This window comes from Lagenorhynchus albirostris, chromosome 17 (genome assembly GCF_949774975.1).
Source record: "Lagenorhynchus albirostris chromosome 17, mLagAlb1.1, whole genome shotgun sequence".
Classification (NCBI taxonomy): Eukaryota; Metazoa; Chordata; class Mammalia; order Artiodactyla; family Delphinidae; genus Lagenorhynchus; species Lagenorhynchus albirostris.
Window position 1 is genome coordinate 81,940,854 of NC_083111.1, and position 18,081 is coordinate 81,958,934.

At 56.8% G+C, this 18,081-nt stretch overlaps 1 protein-coding gene across 22 annotated transcripts in view; it reads right to left on the reverse strand.

The window, feature by feature from the left end:
- ARHGAP39 (Rho GTPase activating protein 39) overlaps positions 1-18,081 on the reverse strand; it is a 73,343-nt gene that overhangs the window by 10,007 nt on the left and 45,255 nt on the right. For all 22 annotated transcript variants that reach the window (XR_009536518.1, XR_009536516.1, XR_009536519.1 and 19 more), the window contains 3 exons: positions 14,266-14,349; positions 5,192-6,551; positions 2,789-3,350 (listed from right to left, as the gene is read on the reverse strand). Coding sequence is in view for 16 of the 22 variants with exons in the window: in XM_060128344.1 (XP_059984327.1) it covers positions 2,789-3,350; positions 5,192-6,551; positions 14,266-14,349 (2,006 nt within the window). In the remaining 6 variants the exon portion in view is untranslated. The remainder of the gene's footprint in view (positions 1-2,788; positions 3,351-5,191; positions 6,552-14,265; positions 14,350-18,081) is intronic.

Here is an 18,081-nt window from a genome sequence, read left to right on the forward strand (position 1 = left end):
TACTGTGCAATCATCACCACCATCCATCTCCAGCACTTCTTCATCTCCCAAAATGGGAAGTCTGTACGAATCAAACAACTCTCCATGTCTCCCTCCCCGTAACCCATGGCACCCACCATTCTGCATGAACTTGACTACTCTAGGGACTCATACAGTTCTCTGTCTGATTCGTGCAGTATTTGTCTTTTTGGGTCTGCCTTATCTCACTCACCATAATGTTTTCAGGATTCAGCCATGTTGTAGCCTGTGCCAGAAGTTCCTTCCCTATTCGGCTGAATAATTCCATTTTGTGTACAGATGACACTTTATTTATCTATTCATCCATCAATGGACACCTGGGCTGCTTTCCACCTCTTGGCTATTGTGAATATGCTGCTATGAACATGGGTGTACAAATATCTGTTCATGCTCCTGCTTTCAATTCTTTTGGGTATATACCCACAAGTGGAATTGCTGAGTCCTATGACAATTCTATTTTTAATCCTTTGAGAAACTGCCATTCTGTTTCCATAGTGGCTGCAGCAGTTTACATTTCCTTGTGAGGTTTCTTTTTCTGCCTTTAAAAAATTCCTTCACTGTTCTTTTATCTTGAGTTCAGGGTGGAATGCAAGTAAATGCACGTGATCGTCCTGCCATCTTCACCTGGAAGGCAGCGTCTTGCTGTGAAGGCACATGTAGCCCTCAGGGTCTGCAGCCTTCCCGTGTGCTCTTTGCGGAGCATCCCTGCGATGCCTGTGCTGACAGCACGCTTAGGGAAGTCCAGGGCAGAAAGGCTGTGGAGTCACCTGGTGGTGGCTGGTACAAAGGTGTGACCACGTGCGAGCCGAGGCTAAGCCAGGGGGTGGGGTCACGTGAATTGGGGTTCACTGTGCGGTACCTTGTTCCCTCGGAGTGGTGACCACACAGCAGATGTCAAACACGTGCTGGCAGATGAATCAAAAGCTTCTGAGGCCAAGGCAGACAGTGTGGTTCAGGGTGAGGCCCCACACACGGGAGCCAGCTCAGCTCTGCCCCCGTTGGTGCTCCCAGGATGGACTGCATTTCCTTTTTCTAAGCACAGGCTAGGTCTTCTGGGCTGATGGGGCCTGCCCTCCTGACTGGCAGCCGGCACCCATGTTCTCGACAGGGGCCGATGGGAGGGAGATCGAGGCCTCTCCTCTGGGCTCAGTGACGAGCAGGGCCTGGCAGAAAACGCCCACCCAGGAGTGGGTCTCAGGGCTGGAGACAGGGCTTTGGCTGGAGGGCAACCCTGTGCCACAGATGTAAGACCAAATCCCACAGACACAGAACCCTGCTAGCGGGACCACACAGACCCAGCGTGGTCTGTGGGCAGAGACCACCGGGGCCTCAGAACCATGACTACCAGGCTGCAGCTCGGTTCTCTCAGTCTGGCTCCTATCGCACAGACACTAGGGCGAAAGTGCACTAACCTGCGTGCAAAACCGCAACGTCCAGCTCTCCATGGACGCCCCAGCCAGAGCGGGCACAGCCTGGAGCCTCTGGCCTCTGTCCGCGGCTCACTCACCTTTCACTCAGCAAGCACTCCTGGGGCCCCCGAGGGCTGTGTGCTGAGCGGCGGACACACACTTCCAAACCTCCAGCTCACGGCAGGGACGTTTCAAGACCTTTTTGGAAGAGGCTGAGGTGAACCATGAAGCCACTGGGGGCCCACCTGCTCCTGGGAAGGTCTGAGAAGACAGAGGCAGGTCCAGGCTGCCCGCTTCGTCCAGGGAGCCCCCTGGGGAGACCCGTCTGCAGTGTTCGGCGATCCTGCTTCAAAAACTGCAAGCCTGAGCAAACATTTCACGGCTTCCAAGATCTGCCCCTAAACGGCTGGTGTGCTGGACGGTGCCTATGCTTCACACACCTTCCCCGGGCCCCCCACTGCCCTGCAGCCCTCATCACTGTGTGCACAGGCCTCAGCCCCCCACACCTGGGCTGGGGCAAAGCCCTGGCTAGACCAGCATGGATGGCCGCTCCCACCGAGCAATCTTGGGCACGGCAGACACTCACGGACACGGACACGGGGCGGCAGACGGCCTGCTGCGCTGGCAGGCGCTGCCTGCAGCTCCACCCCCATGCTCACTCTGCCCAGCCCAAGGCGAGCACCGCCGGGCTGGCGGGACCGTGGCCCAGAGTCCTCCCCAAGGAAGGCCAAGCCGGGGCCCACACAGACCTGACGCATGGCCTTCAGGAACCCCAGGCAGCCGTCAGCAGGCTGCTGTCCATGGTGGTCCCAACCTCTGAACGCCTGAGGCGGCTCAGGCCAGCTCAGCTCACAGCACCTCAACAGCCTATGGCACAGACCCCTCAGACCCAGCGCTGGGCCAGGGCGCCCATGTCCCTCACCGCCCTCAGAAGCCCCCCTGCGATGGCCACAAGGCATAGTGCGAGCCTGGCCAGGGCAAACGCTCTAAGTGCACACAGGCTGACTGGCCTCCCTGCCCTCGTCAGGCAGGGTGACCAGGACGGTAGCCTCAGAGTGGAGTGGATGCCGGCTGGCGGAGACATGGGTGCAATGGGTCCTCAAGCAGACCCCCACCTGTCAGCCCGTGGCCAGGGAGGGACCCTGTGCCACAACTGCCTGTGGCTCTTCTCAGGGCCTCAGTGCCGAGAAGGGGCTGCCTGAGGACCCCGCATCCCGGTGGAGGCCAAGGATGTGCCCCTCCGGGAGATGCTGTGTTTGTGTACCTGCTGCTGCCAGGTGCCACCCAGCGCAGACGGAAGCTCTAGCTGCAGCCTGTACTTGAGCTGGTGGCAGAGCCCAGGGGTCCTGTCTGGGTCTTACCTTTGGTGTCGTTGACGGGGTCCATGTGCCGGTAGATGTAGCCCTCCAGGTAGGAGTGGAACTTGGGCGTGGGCGGGAAGAAGGCCAGGCAGATGGCCATGAGCTCCCAGCCGCGGGCCAGGCTCTCGAGGCGGAAGTTCTCGGTGGTCTGCCGGCACAGCTGGATGTAGAGCTCGTCCCGCAGGCCCTGCACGCTCCAGCCCTTGGTGGCGATCTCCAGGGCCACGTGCAGCGGGTCGGCCTTGGCGCGCCGGTCGCCCATGTACATCTGGATCAGCTTGAAGACCTCACAGGCCTCCTTCTTCACGTGGCGGTCGCTGGTCACGATCATGGGCTTCTTGATAGACTCGCTGCTCCATGCCAGCATGTTGGCAATGGACACCTTCCGCCGGAAGAGGCCCTGTGTGTGTTTGTTGAAGTGCTTGGAGGCCCAGTTCTCGATGTCGGTCTCCGAGGACGGCTTGCGAAGTGTGAAGGTGGGGAACACGCAGCTGGCGCTGGGCATCACGCTCCGGGTCTGCCGGCTGCTCTCGAACTGGGCGCAGGTGCCGAGGTCCTCAGACTGGGGAGGACAGGGGGGCTGTGAGGGGGTGGGGCCCCACGTGACCCAGCCAGGTGAGAGATGTGGCCCCCCTACCCCAAGCGGGACCTGAAGCTGCTGTAGGAAAGAGGCCTGGGCGGGGTGGGGTGGGGTGGGGTGAGGCCGGGCCTGGGCTTCCAGCTCTGCGCCTTGTACTGGTCTAACAGGGACCCAGAGAAGCCCTCCCTCTGACTTTTACCCTGCGGGCTTGGCCTCCGGGAGGTGCCTGCCCTGGTCTGGAGACCGAGGTTTGGGGGTGGCCAGCATGGGTCTGGGGGCAGGAGGGAGCCGCGCATGTGTCTCGTCAGCTTCTTGGGCTGCCGTAGCCCCAGGTAGGAGAGGGCCCGGGGACGCTGCATCCCCAGTGCTCACAGGGCTCTCCCCAGGCAGGGAGCTGGACCGTGCGTGGATGCAGGAAGGTGCTGCCTCCTACTGGCCTTGCCGCGGCTGTTTGGCTTCTGCTGGTTCAGATGGAAGGTCAGCCCCACAAAGCAGCAGAAACCCCCAGATGTAACATTTGACAGAGAAACAAATGTCTCTGGGCCACAACGGCTGCACCCTTTTCCCCAACAAAGATCGCGTTTGGAGTCTCGGGCATTGGGAAGAGCGACGCCATGCAGAGGGGCAGAGCCAGGCCTGAGAGGGCCGCGGGCTGCGGCCCTCCGCTCCCATGATGCTGGGAAGGGAGAGCGTTGCCCCAAGCCGCACCCCCACCCCCACCCCCGCCACCAACAGCCTCCACGTACCTGCACTCAGATAACAGCCCCTCACCCAACACTCTTTAGGGGCTCCTGTCCCCTCTGTCTGGGAGGTGGGCTCTCGTCCCCAAACCCGTGCTGGCCTCCCCAACCCTTGGTCTTGAAAGCAGGGAAGGTACCTCCCTGGGCAGCGCCAGGAGTGGACCTCCATCAGGCCCCTGGAGCCCACGCGTCCTGCTGTCCAGGTCACACGCTGGGAGTTGGGTGCCCCAGGACGCAGCTGTTCACACTCCACCTACCACCTGCCCCCCCGCCTCTTCCCATCTGTCCTGATGTCCTCCTGTGTCACAAGCCACAGACAGAAATGCTGCTCTGAGCTCTCCAGTCTGGAGGAACACTAAGTGCCCCGGGGAATGCTGGCCACCTAAGATGCCGTAGTTCTTGGGCATGTCTTCCCCACCAGGACTGGGGGTGGACATGAGGATCCTGACCCCGGGAGGCCCTGTGGCCACTGCCAGCTCTGCGCAGAGGCCAGGGCAGACCCTCAGCCTTGGCTTCAGGCAGCAGACTGGTGTGAAAGGTCAGGGACCAGGAGGTGAGAACGAGGATACTGGGCCACACCAAGCCCTGGGCACCATGCTCCTTGCACGCAACCGGGACAGCAGGTGCACAAGGATCCCGAGGGCCTGATGGATGCCCACGCCCAGCACTGAGCAGGGAAGACACCGCAGGCTGGGCTTCTGCCTTGGCTCCAGCTGCAGTGTGGGGTTCTGGGAGCCACCTGGGGCTTGCTGAATGTGTCCTGGCCCCAGGCTCTGAGCCACCCAAGGAGCGCCTGGTGCTCTACCTGCACAGCTCCTCACCCGAGAGCCATTCACAGGTGGAAGAACAGAGGCTCAGGGCTCAGTGGGCAGGTGGCGGCCTCTGTGGCCTGGAATCAGGACATGGCCTCTAGCCCCCTGGTGACGTGGCAGCACTGCGGGGCCTGGCCAGCAGCCGAGGTAAGAGACCCCCGTGCTGGCAGAGGCCTGGGGGGCATCTACCGTCTGTCCTCACTCACGCCTGCTGGGAACCGTGAAGCCACACCACCCCTGCCCGGGGACCCGGCCGCGGCCCGGCCCCTACCTGAGAGGGGTGGAGGTAGGGCTCCGGGGAGGCCAGGCTGGTCTGCACAGACACGCTCTTCTCGAGCAGGGCCTGGGGGAAGGCGAGCCGGTCCGAGGCGGCCCTCTGCCAGTGCTTTTTGCTCTCCTGCTGGGCCAGCGCCTCATCCTCGCTGAAGGCGCGCACCACAGGCCCAGGCATGGGCAGCGGCACGGCCCCGTCGCTCTCGTAGCCCGAGCCGTCCTGCTGTGAGTCCCAGCTGCCCCTCTGCTTCATGTGCAAGCGGGCCTGCTGTGCCTCCCAGGCCAGCCGGGCCTGAGCCAGGAAGGGCTCGGCCTCGCCCCGGGTCCCGTCCCCCTCACGCGCCTCGCCCTCTGCACGCCTTGTGGGCGCCAGGCTGGGGCCGCACAGGGGCCGCTCCTCGGTCAGGGGCTGCTGGCCAAGCGGGTCGCGGTCCCCGGGGCCCTCGGTGGGCAGGGCGCTGGGGGTGTGGCACGCAGAGGGGTTCCTGCTCTTCCTCTTTCGTGTGCTGGGGGAGCAGCCCGTCGAGGACATGGTGTCCTGCTGGCTGGACCAGGACATGGCATCGTCCTGGGCCTGGGGTAGTGGCATGGGCGGCTGGGCGGACCGCAGCTCGGGCCCCTCCATGCTGCTGTAGTCCCCGGACGGGACCCCCAGGCGCTGGTCGCGCAGCAGGCAAGGGCTGGGCTGCGGGGAGAGGGAGCCGCCGCCTGGGTGGGGCGAGTACTTGTGCCTCGGGCCTGCGCGCAGCCTGGGGCTGGAGCCGGCCTGCTCCACATACACCAGCTGGCGGACATACTCCTTGCCAGCCGGGCTGTACTCCAGGCTCAGGTAGCGCTCGGGGCACTTCTGCCTGGTGAGCACCAGCTGCTGGTAGGGCGACGCCGAGGCCTGCTTGGGCGGCTTGCGGCTGGGAGACCGCCGAGGCGAGCTGGCCTGATAGCCCCCGCCGGCCTCAAACTGCACATCCATGGGGGGCTCGTCATAGATGGGGGCCTGGTACTCCACGGGGGGCTCTTCGTAGAGGGGGGGCTCGTAGGCGTAACGCGGGGAGGACGGCTGAGAGTCGGCGGCGGGCTTGCGGGGCTGGGCCACCAGTGGGGAGCAGCTCCCCAGCTCAGCCCTCTTCAGGAAGGGTGACGGCCTCCGCTCTGAGAAGAAGACAGGGCCGTCCGCGTCGGAGGTGAAGGTCTGTAGGCTGGGCGAGTGCTGTCCCCCAGAGGGTCTGCGGGAGCGACCCCTGGGCTGGCTGTCCAGGGGGTAGCCGTTGCCCTGGGGGGAAAGGAAGCTGGGCTCCCTGTCGGCAACTTTGATGAGCATGCGCTCCTTGGTGCCCGAGTTCCAGCGGAGCGAGGAGGTCCTGGTGGGGGCGGGGGGGGGGGGCGGTGCAGTACAGGTTACCTGGGGAGGTCCTGGGGGTGGGCAGGCTACCTGGGGAAGTCCTGGGGGGAACAGGTTACCCAGGGAGGTCTTGGGGGGGGCAGGTTACCCGGGGAGGTCCTGGGGGGGGCAGGTTACCTGGGGAAGTCCTGGGGGGGAACAGGTTACCCAGGGAGGTCTTGGGGGGGTCAGGTTACCTGAGGAGGTCCTGGGGGGAACAGGTTACCGAGGAGAGGAGGAAATCTGACCCCTTTGCCAGCCTGGACCCATTACCCACCTGCTGACCTCATGGGTGTCTGAGGTCAGGGCCCAGAGGCCTGGTCATTTCTCACTGTCCTCTTCACACCCGCCCCCCGGGGGCTGCAGGCTGTGGGGGCCTGGTGCCTCCTGGGGCTCCCAGCAGCGAGCTCTGCACTCTTCATAGGCCCTGACCTCTGGTCACTGCAGCCTAGAGTAAGCTGCCCTCCTGGCCTGGGAACTCCCCTCACACATTTCCCTGCAGCCTTCCCCTCTGGGGGCTCTCCTGATCTGGGAGCTTCCCCCAGACCCCAGCTGCTGCCCACGGCAACACTCCCTGCCAGGGCCTCTGTGAGTGTCTCTGCTCTGGTCCCACGCTAGAACCAGGCACAGAACTATTTCTGTAAGGAAGAGCCGGGAGGGGGACCTCCCAGGGGCCTCTCTGGCTTTGGAATCGATGAGTACTGCCCTGCAGGCCTCACTCCCGGCCTCGGCACCTGCCTGTGTTCCTACCAGGGGTGGCCAACACATCCCTTGTGCATCAGCATCTCAGGCCTTGGATTTCAACCACAGAGGCTCCTGTGAACTCCAAAAAGGCTAACTGCCCTCCTCTGACTGCCCACACACACAGTCGGCACTCTGCACCTGACAGAGACGATAAAACTGTCCCCCAGTTCCTGAGAAAGCCTGCATCAGGCTAAGGGAGAGCTGGGGAGCTGTGGGGCCCAAATCACGGCCCCGCCACCGAGCGCAGGGGGCCACCCAAGACGCTCAGCCTCTTCTGAGCCTCACTTGCCTGGTGACATGAGTGACACTGCCCCTCGGGATACACGGACTTGACCACACACCATATCCGCCCACTGAAGGTCTGCACCACGTCCCACAGCTGTACCAGCCACGACGGGCCGGACCAAGTCCCAGAGAGATGAGTGGAGCTATCCTCTGCCACCTGCTCCCCCACCCCAAGAGACTCCTGGCTGCTTTAAAGATTTTCCTTTTACATTATTTATTTATTTATTTATTTAATTTGTCGGCCGCATTGGATCTTTGTTGCTGTGTGCGGGCTTTCTCTAGTTGCGGCGAGCCGGGGTACTCTTCGTTGCGGTGCGCGGGCTTCCCGTTGTGGTGGCTTCTCTTGTTGCGGAGCACGGGCTCTAGGCACGCGGGCTCAGTAGTTGTGGCTCGTGGGCTCAGTAGCTGTGGCTCGTGGGCTCTAGAGCAAGGCTCAGTAGTTGTGGAGCACGGGCTCTAGGTGCGTGGGCTCAGTAGTTGTGGCTCGCGGGCTCTAGAACACAGGCTCAGTAGTTGTGGCGCACGGGCTTAGTTGCTCTGTGGCATGTGGGATCTTCCCGGACCAGGGCTTGAACCCGTGTCCTCTGCACTGGCGGGTGGATTCTTAACCACTGTGCCACGAGGGGAGTCCCTTTGGCCCATTTTAAAATCAGGTTGTTTTCTTACTGCTGGGGTTTAAGAGTTCTTTGTATATTTCAGATAACAGTCCTTTATCATTTGTGTCTTTTGCAAACATTTTCTCCCAGTCTATGGCTTGTCTGCTCATTCGCTTGACACTGTCTTTCGCAGAGCAGAAATTTTTAATTTTAATGAAGTCCGGCTTCTCAATTGTTTCTTTCATGAATCATGCCTTGGACGTTGTACCTAAAAAGTCACTGCCAAACCCAAGGTCATCTGGGTTTTCTCCTCTGTTACCTTCTAGGAGTTAGTTTTGTGTTTTACATTTAGGTCTGTGATCCATTTTGAGTTAATTTCCATGAAGGGTGTAAGGAATGTGTCCAGATTCATTTTCTTGCCTGTGAACGTTCAGTTGTTCCAGCACCATCTGTTGAAGAGACCATCTTTGCTCCGTTGCATTGCCTTTGCCCCTTTGTCAAAGATTACTTGACTATATTTATGGGGGTCTATTGGTTGTTTCTCCAGTCTATTCTATTTATCTATCTATTCTTTTACCAATACCACACTGTCGTGATGATGGTAGCTTTATAGTAAGTCTTGAACTCGGGTAGTATTATTCCTCCAACTTTGTTCTCCTTGAATATTGTGTTGGCTGTTCTGTATCTTTTGCCTCTCCATAGAAATTTTTTTTAACATCTTTATTGGAGTATAATTGCTTTACAATGGTGTGTTTTCCATAGAAATTTTATTATCGCTTTGTCAATATCCACAGAACAACCTGCTGGGATGCTGACTGAGACTGCACTGAACATATAGATCAAGTTGGGAAGAGGTGACATCTTACTCCATTTATTTAGTTCTTCCTTGATATCTCTCATCAGAATTTTACAGTTTTTCTCACATAGATTTTCCACATATTTTGTTAGATTTATACCTGTTTCATTTGGGGGGGGATATTAATGTCAATGCTATTGATTTTAACTTCAAATTCCACTTGTTCATTGCTAGTATATAGGAAAGCAATTGACTTCTGTATGTTTAGCTTATATCCTACAACCTTGCTATAATCACTTAGTTCTAGGAGTTTGTCAATTCTTTAGGATTTTCTACATAGATGATCATGTCATCTGTAGACAGGGACAGTTTTATTTTTTCCTTCCCAATCCGTATACCTTTTATTTCTTTTTCTTGTGTTACTGCATTAGCAAGGACTTCCAATACGATGCTGAAAAGCAGAGGTCAGAAGGGAAACCCTCGTCTTGCTCCTGGTCTTAGTGGGAAAGCTTTGACCTTCTCACTCCTAAGTGTGATGTTGGCTGTAAATTTTTTATAGAAATTCTTCATCAGGTTAAGGAAGTTCCTCTCTAGTTCCTAGTTTACTGAGGTTTTTTTTTTTTTTAAATCATGAATGGGTGTTGGATTTTTGCCAAATGCTTTTTCTGCATCGGCTGATACGATCATGGATTTTTCTTCTTTGGCCTATTGATGTAATGGAGTATTACTGATTCTCAAATGTTGAACCAACCTTGCATAACTAGGATAAATCCCACTTGGTCATGGTGTGTAATTCTTTCTATACAGTGGTGGATTTGATTTGCTAATATTTTGTTGAGGATTTTTATATCCATGTTCATGAGAGAGACTGGTCTGTAATTTTCTTGTAATGTGTTTTTCTAATTTTGATATTAGCGTAATACTGACCTCATAGAATGAGTTAGGAAGTATTCCCTCTGCTTCTATCCTTTGAAAGAGACGGTAGAGAACTGCTATAATTTCTTCCATAAATGTTTGGTAGAACTCACCAGTGAACCCATCTGGGCCTGGTCCTTTCTGTTTTGGAAGATTATTAATTATTGATTCAACTTCTTTAACACATGTAGACCTATTCAGATTGTCTATTTCTTGTTATATGAGTTTTGGCAGACTGTGTCTTTTAAAGAATTGGTTTATTTCACCCAGGTTATCAAGTCTGTGTGCACAGGGCTGTTCATAGCATCCCTGTATTTTCTTTATTTTTATTTCTGTTTTTTTGGCCATGCAGCTTGCGGGATCCTAGTTCCCTGACCAAGGATCGAACCTGGGGCCCTCAGCAGTGAAGGCGCAGAGTCCCAACCACTGGACCACCAGGGAATGCCCTGTATTTTCTTTCTAATGTCCAAGGAATCTTTAGTGATATCGCTTCTTTCATTCCTGATATTAATAATTTGTGTCCTTTCTCTCTTTTTCTTAGACTGGCTACTTACTGCTTATTGGTTTTATTCATCATTTCAAAGAACCAGGTTTTCATTTCATTGATTTTTTCCATTAATTTCCTATTTCAATTTCATTGATTTCTGCTCTAATTTTTAATATCTATCTTTTCTTCTGCTTACTTTGTACTTAATTTGCTCATCTTCTCCTAGTTTCCGAGAATGAAAACTTGGATGATTGATTTTAGATCTTTCTTCTTTTCTAATATATGCACTTTTCTAATATACGCACTGATATAAATTTCCCTCTAAGTACCGCCTTTATCACACCCCACAAATTTTAAGTTGTGTTTTCATTTTTATTCAGTTCAAAATAGTTTAAAATTTCTCTTGAGATTTCTTCTTTGACCCATGTGATATTCAGAAGTGTGTTGTTTAACCTGCAAGTATCTGGGGGTTTTCCAGCTATCTTTCTGTTACTGATTTCTAGTTTAATTCCATTGTGGTCTGAGAGCAGATACTGTATTATTTCTTTTCTTTTAATTTGTTAAGCTGTGTTTTATGGCCTAGAATGTGATCTATCTTTTCTTTTTATTTTTTTTTGCGGTACGCGGGCCTCTCACTGCCGTGGCCTCTCCCGTTGCGGAGCACAGGCTCCGGACGCGCAGGCTCAGCGGCCACGGCTCACGGGCCCAGCCGCTCCGCGGCATGTGGGATCCTCCCAGACCGGGGCACGAACCCGCGTCCCCTTCATCGGCAGGCGGACTCGCAACCACTGTGCCACCAGGGGAGCCCATGTGATCTATGTTGATGAAATTATTTGATTTGGAAAAACTGCCATTTAGTATCTTGTACAAATGAATCATATTAAAGTGAGTGTCTGATGACTCCAAAATATAGACCTCTGGTGGGTCTGTTTCTACTATCTGCTTTTGTTCCTAATCAGTTCCGGCAATTTTAGACTGAAATTCTGGTGACTGTGTATGGAAAACTGTTGAGATAATTTGAGGCTCTGGTTTACTTTTGTTTCTTAGCAGGCAGCTGGGATAAGGGCAGATCGATCACCTGAATCCCATCTGGGACTGAGCTGACTGGAATTCGGGCGTCTATTCGAAGACTGGTCTACTTATGGCTCACCCTATGCCTTCGTGTAGCCTTTCAGGAGTCCCGGTAGAAACATGGAATGCTGCCAAGGTCCCCTCTGTGGCTCCTGAGGCGGTGACACGTGTGCTGGGCTGCAATGACTGCCAGACCTTGGCCACACGTCCTGGCTCCTCGGATGCCTGCAGGAATATTTGGTCTATTTTGTTCTTGTTGTACAGGCTGGTCTCAGTTAAGTGAATCCACCATCACAGAAAGGAGAAATCCCAAGCGTCTTAAGAAACCAGTTGTGTAGTCTGGTCCTCCGCCTTTATCCTCTGACTGAGGCTGGGGCTTTCTGGATAAGGCCATGAGTCCTAATTACTGGGCGTGGGTGAGGCAGGACTTAGAGAACCAGGGTCAGCATGTGCGGTCAGGGTGAGAGTGAGAGGCCTCGGGCCGGGCAGCCTGCTCCAGCATGACCAGGACCAAACCCTGCAGCCTGACCTCATTACCCAGGGGAGAAGTCAGACTGCAGCAGGGCTCCACTCCCGGTTGCCGGAGGCTGCTCCCGGCCTGCCCCCCAGGCCAAGCAGGCAGAGCGGAGGGCGGAGGGCAGCAGGCCCAGAGAGCCAGCTCTGGAGTCGGAGGGGTCTGTGGCTGCACTCCAGGCCACTGGACCCTGGCTGCAGGCTGTGGGAAATCACCTCCGGGCTCTGTCCCCGTGTCCTCATCAGTTCCCGCGAGGATGTGCGGCTGCGCGTACGATAAAGTCCTAGCTCAGCACTGGCTCACAGGAAACGCTCAGCAACTGGGAAGCGTTATTTCGCACATCTTTTCACCCCTCGGCAGGCGGGACCCCGCCCCTCTGCGGGGCGAGGGTGGCGGGGCTGCGGCTGCGCAATGAGGAGTGTGGGAGAGTGGGTCGTGTCGGGCGGAGTCCAGAGCACAGTCTACTCCAGGGCCCAGAGGGCTTCCATCGAGTCAGGGCAGAGGCCGGAACGGGGCAGCAGGAAGGAAGGTGCCCGGCAGACGGCACCCCTGGCTGAGGGCGGGTCACCCGCACAGGAGCCTCTGACTCCATCCCCAAGGCAGGCCCCGGGGTCACGGGCTCCCTGTCTTACCGGGAAACGAGGGCCGCCTGGGTCACAGAGCAGACGCCGGCCTCAACCACCCGCCCCCGCGCAGGCGGCCTCACTTCCTGCCCCACAGGCCGGCCCCTCGCAGCCCCGCAGCCTCGCAGGGCCCCCACCGCGCCCCCTCTAGGCTCCCGCCCCGCCGTCTCCTCATGGCTCCCCAGACCAGGAGTCCCATGCTTCTCTCTCGACCCCTAACCCCCTGTTGGCTCTGCTCGGGCGGAGGCACCCAGGCGAGAGACGCCGCCCTTGTTCCGAGAAGGCTTCCGGCCACGAGGGGAGAGGCGGCCTCCCACGCCCGGGGAAGTGCTGGAGCGGGCGGGCGGGGCCTCCGCTCAGCTCAGGGCAGTCGCCTGTTCTCCAAAGAAGGAGGAGACGCCTCCTCAGGGAAGCGCTGCTCCACATGCGGCCCCCAGAACCGGCAAAGGGCAGCAGGGAAGCGGGGCTGGGACGGCTGCCGCGTGGGTCTGGAGGGAAGCCTCTGCCCGAGACGCGGGTGCAGCTCACGCGCAACAAGAAGAGACCACGTCAGAAAGCCGGAGCCACGTGGTCCTCTGACCGCCCAGCAAACCGCAGGCCCCCGACATGCCCTGCACCGGGCTGCGCGGCCGCTGGTACACGGCCCCCTCCTCAACAGTCTCCCCGTCCTTCCCGCTCTGTCTGGCTGAGGGAGCTGCTCTCACGCCCGGCCCAGGTGGCACCGGGATGGCAGGGCCAGGGCAGTGCCGGGCCACCACAGAGCAGGTGGCACGTGCGTCCCGCAGGGCCCAGGGCTGTGATGCGCGGCCGGCAAGAGCAGGACTCACTGCCCGGGAAGAAACACGTCCGGGGACCTGCCCTGCCCTGCAGCCGGGGTGAGGCCCTGCCCGTCAGCCACCGCACCCCTTTACCAAGGAGAACATGGGAGGCCACAAAACACATCTGTGGACACCACCACACCACTGGCCCCACGCAGGCCCAGATCCCTTACCACATCAACGAGCCCGGTCACCACTCGCAAGCTCAATCTCTAAACTGAGCAGACTGCCAGAGGCCCCTCGCACCTGCAAATCCCTCCACAATTCACATGAATCCTGCTGGCCTGTGCTGGGGGCACCCGGCCCGGCCCCCCTCGGCTGCAGGGCAGGTGCTCCTCCAGCCTGGACACACGAGCTGACCAAGGGATGGCCCCTGCCCAGACCGACGGCTGCTGTGCCCAGGGTCCTGAGGGTCGTATCCAGAAACCCCAACGCCCTGCAAGGCCAACCCAGGGCCGAGGGAGGCGAGCCTCCTCCCTTCCCTTCGGCTGGCACCAGTCTTCCCCACGTGGCCGGGGAAACACTCCGATGTGTGGCCCGGAGCTCCCAGGGAGACCACATGCTGAAGAGCCCCCGAGGAGTCTGCCAGGGGCCAGGGCCGGTACCACAGACTCAACAGCTCCCCAAACTGCGCAGTGACTGGCAGCTGCCACGCGGGCCTGGGGCCACTCTGCCCCGGCGCTGGGGGCCCTGACGACCTCTCCTCACGTTCCACTGGCTGGGGCTGGGCCCTGCGTGCTGTGCACGTCCTGCTGAGCCAGACTCTCCTCCAGCTCACCGAAGAGCTGCCAGGAAAACCATCCCCGGGTCAGGAGACAGGGCCAGGCCTGAGGCAGGGGCCCTACCTGCAGTGGAGAAGGTGGCCGTCCGCACTGTAGTCCTGGTAAATCTCATAGTCCTTCTCAAGAAGACCTCCTGACGGTGAGGAACTGAAACACAGCAAAATAAAACGGAGACGTGAACAGAAGTGCAACCATTTAGAAACACGATACATCAAAAATAACACGCCTTTCTTTCACTTTCCAGAATGTGGGTGCTGTCCTTTTAGTTTCTCATCCACAGCTCCTGCCCACAAAGTCGTCCCCTTCATCTGATCTGAGTATTTCTTGGGAACGTGGAACGGATTGAACGGACTGGAGGCCCACCGCCCTCCTACCGGGACAGCCCACTACAGCCCAGGTCCACCTCAGAGCTGGGGCTCCGGCCGATAAGCTGCGGCTGGGCCTGGGCCGGGGCTGCAACCTGAGGCAGGTGAGGCAGACACACTTCTGCTCCCACAGGGCTCACACTCCGGGTGCAGTCCACTGCAGAACGAACCAGAACCTCAGGCCACTGTAGGACCAGGCTGGAAACAGCTCCAGGGATGGCTCTCTAGGGGGGTGCATCTGAGCTGTGGACAGGAAAGTGGGCCGGCAAGGGGTCGAGCTGGGCATAGCCCGGGAACAGGAAGAGGCCACTGTGCTGAGACGCAGCAGGTGGTGAGGAGGGGACACAGAGGGGCTCGGGCCGGGCCACCAGGCCCCGTGGGCTGGCCATGCCAGGAAGCCTGCACGCCCCTTCAGGTCAGGGGGCAGCTAACTACAGCCTGTGGGCCACGTCCAGCCTGCTGCCTGTTTTTGTATAGCAGGTGAGCTAAGAATGGTTTACATATTAAAATTTTTTTGTGTGTGAAATGTGAAAACTACACGAGGTTCAAACTGCAGTGTCCGTCAGGAACACGATGTGGGAACACAGTCCCATTCGCTCATCTGCAACAGTGACGTGCGTGGCCACCGCAGAGACCACAGGAGGTGCTTGCATCACTCGGCGTGGCCAGGCCCGGCGATGCAGCTGCACCTCATTGGCCTGAGTGCCACACGCATGGCCGACCCATGACATTTCACCGACGCTTTTACTACCCTGCCTATCCACAATGCCACACCACAAAGAGAGTGGGCATGTACCGTTATGCCTTTCAGGCGCGGTGGCATGCGGGCTCTTTGCTGCTGGGTCGGTAGGACACACAGCCCTGCTGGAAGCACTGCAATGTCCCAAAGTGCACAACAGTCAGAGTTCGAAATGGAAACCTCATCGCAGCAGAATTACTTCACAAAATGAAAACGAAAAGGACCCTTACACCAAGTAAGCTCCCAAGGGGCTCATTTGTTAGCCAAGCAAGGAAAGCAAGGAATGCTGTTCACCAATGATGAGTTTATTAAATTGTGTTGACTGCAGCAGCGAAAGTTATGCGTCCAGAGAAAACAAACCTGCGTCAGACTACCAGCCTTTCGGCACAGACAGTCTTGAAGAGTCAAGGACAGTGAGAGCAGCGACAGCAGCCACGGATCAGAGGGTCCCCGGGCTCCGGACACCGCTCTGCAGGTGCTACTTCACTCAAGCAGTCAACACTGAGTCTGAAGTGACTGAGCAACTGGCCTCCATGAATCCTCTCTGTGGAGCAACTGCAGCTGAAAGTACTGCCAAAGAAGCTGAGAAAACACCTAATGCAGCCCAACCTGAAGTGGAATCTGCTAAGATGTGTGAACAACTGATCACGCTAAAACACGCATGTCAGAAGAAGCTCAGCTGGGAACCCACAGGCCCGCACAGGGTGGGTGTTTTTTTTGTTTGTTTGCGGTACGCGAGCCTCTCACTGTTGTGGCCTCTCCCGTTGTGGAGCACAGGCTCCGGATGCGCAGGCTCAGCGGCCATGGCTCACGGGCCCAGCCGTTCCACGGCATGTGGGATCTTCCCGGACCGGGGCACGAACCCGTGTCCCCTGCATCGGCAGGCGGACTCTCAACCACTGCGCCACCAGGGAAGCCCAGGGTGGGTGTTTAAGGGTACACACCGTACCCTTCACTGGCAGGTGCTCTGCAGAACACACCAAACCCATCACGAGTCATGAGACAGCAGCATCGGCTGAGAACTTCCTCTGCTCTCCTGGACTTTGCCATCACCAGTTCCAGGGATTTTTGTCAGAAATAGAAGCGAAACATCCCGACTTGACCTACTACACAACAGTTTAACAGCTTGAAAGGGGAAAGTTTTACTGCAGTTTTTTAAAAAACTCACAACCTAGACTGAAATTTTCTGTTTGAGAAAAACCTCTACTCGACCACTATCATCAAACATTGAATATGAGGGTTTTTTTTTTTCAGATTTGAGAATGTTTTTCAATGAACTCAACCTAAAATTATAAGGCAAACAGAGCTTATATGAGATACCGAGACTGCAGTAGAGTCATCTTGACTACAGTGAACGTGAGTCACAAATAATATCAGAGGCTGTTCTATCATCTCCTTCCCGTGCCACAAAAATTAAAACAAGAAGATCTCCATTCCCACACAGTTTTGCAGCAGATATATTTTCTGAGCTCAAACTACTGGTGAACCTCAGAGGTACTGCAGGTTTAGTCCCAGACCACTACAATAAAGCCAGTCACATGAACGTTCTGGTATCTCAGTGCAAACAAAAGTTATGTTTAGGGGCTTCCCTGGTGGCGCAGTGGTTGAGAGTCCACCTGCCGATGCAGGGGACACGGGTTCGTGCCCCGGTCTGGGAAGATCCCACATGCCGCAGAGTGGCTGGGCCCATGAGCCATGGCCGCTGAGCCTGCGCGTCCGGAACCTGTGCTCCGCAACTGGAGAGGCCACAACAGTGAGAGGCCTGCGTACCACAAAAAAAAAAAAAAAGAAAAGAAAAGAAAAAGTTATGTTTACACTATACTGTAGTCCATGCAATAGCCCCCTGGGTTTTCTGAGGAATCTGAACTCTAGGATTTAAATGATAGAAGAAAAGCCCACAACTAGCTAAGATGCTCTTAAGTACAAAGAGGAGACAGGGACGCTTCCTAGCACACACGAGGCTTGGGTGGTGCCCAAAGAGCAGACTGACGGCGCTGCAGGGAGAGAAAGTGACGGGTGGCACGGGTGGGCCGGGGAGAAGACGGAACGAGGATCCTTCTGGCCACACGCGAAGGTGGCACCAGGCAGACCTAGGCCTCCACGTGGAAGAGAAAACTATAAAGTTAACACAAGACATATAAGCGAATACCTCTGGGCCCAGGCCAAGAAAGAACTTTCTAAGCAAAACGTTAAAAACAAACCACAGGCTTCCCTGGTGGTGCAGTGGTTAAGAATCCGCCTGCCAATGCAGGGGACATGGGTTCGAGCCCTGGTCCGGGAAGATCCCACATGCCGCGGAGCAACTAAGCCCGTGCGCCACAACTACTGAGCCTGCACGCCGCAACTACTGAAGCCTGTGTGCCTAGAGCCCGTGCTCCGCAACAAGAGAAGCCACTGCAACGAGAAGCCCATGCACCGGAACCAAGAGTAGCCCCCGTTCACCTCGCCGCAACTTGAGAAACCCATGCACAGCAACGAAGACCCAACGCAGCCAAAAATAAATAAACAAATTTATTATAAAAAAAAAAGAAAAAGAAAAACCATAAGGCGAAAATAATGGCAAATTTGGTTGCGTCAAAATCAAGGACACCAGGGACCAGTCAGCAGGCACGCCGAGGGGAGGAGCTGAGCCCTGGGGTCCATGAGGGCTCCTGCACACTGAAGTCAGCCAGCAGCTCCAGAAGAAAGTGTGCGAAAAGCAGAAGCAGCCGATTCACGTCTGCGAGATTCTGCCTGACCAGATCTGCTGGGTAAGCCCGGTCCAGAGCCGCCCTG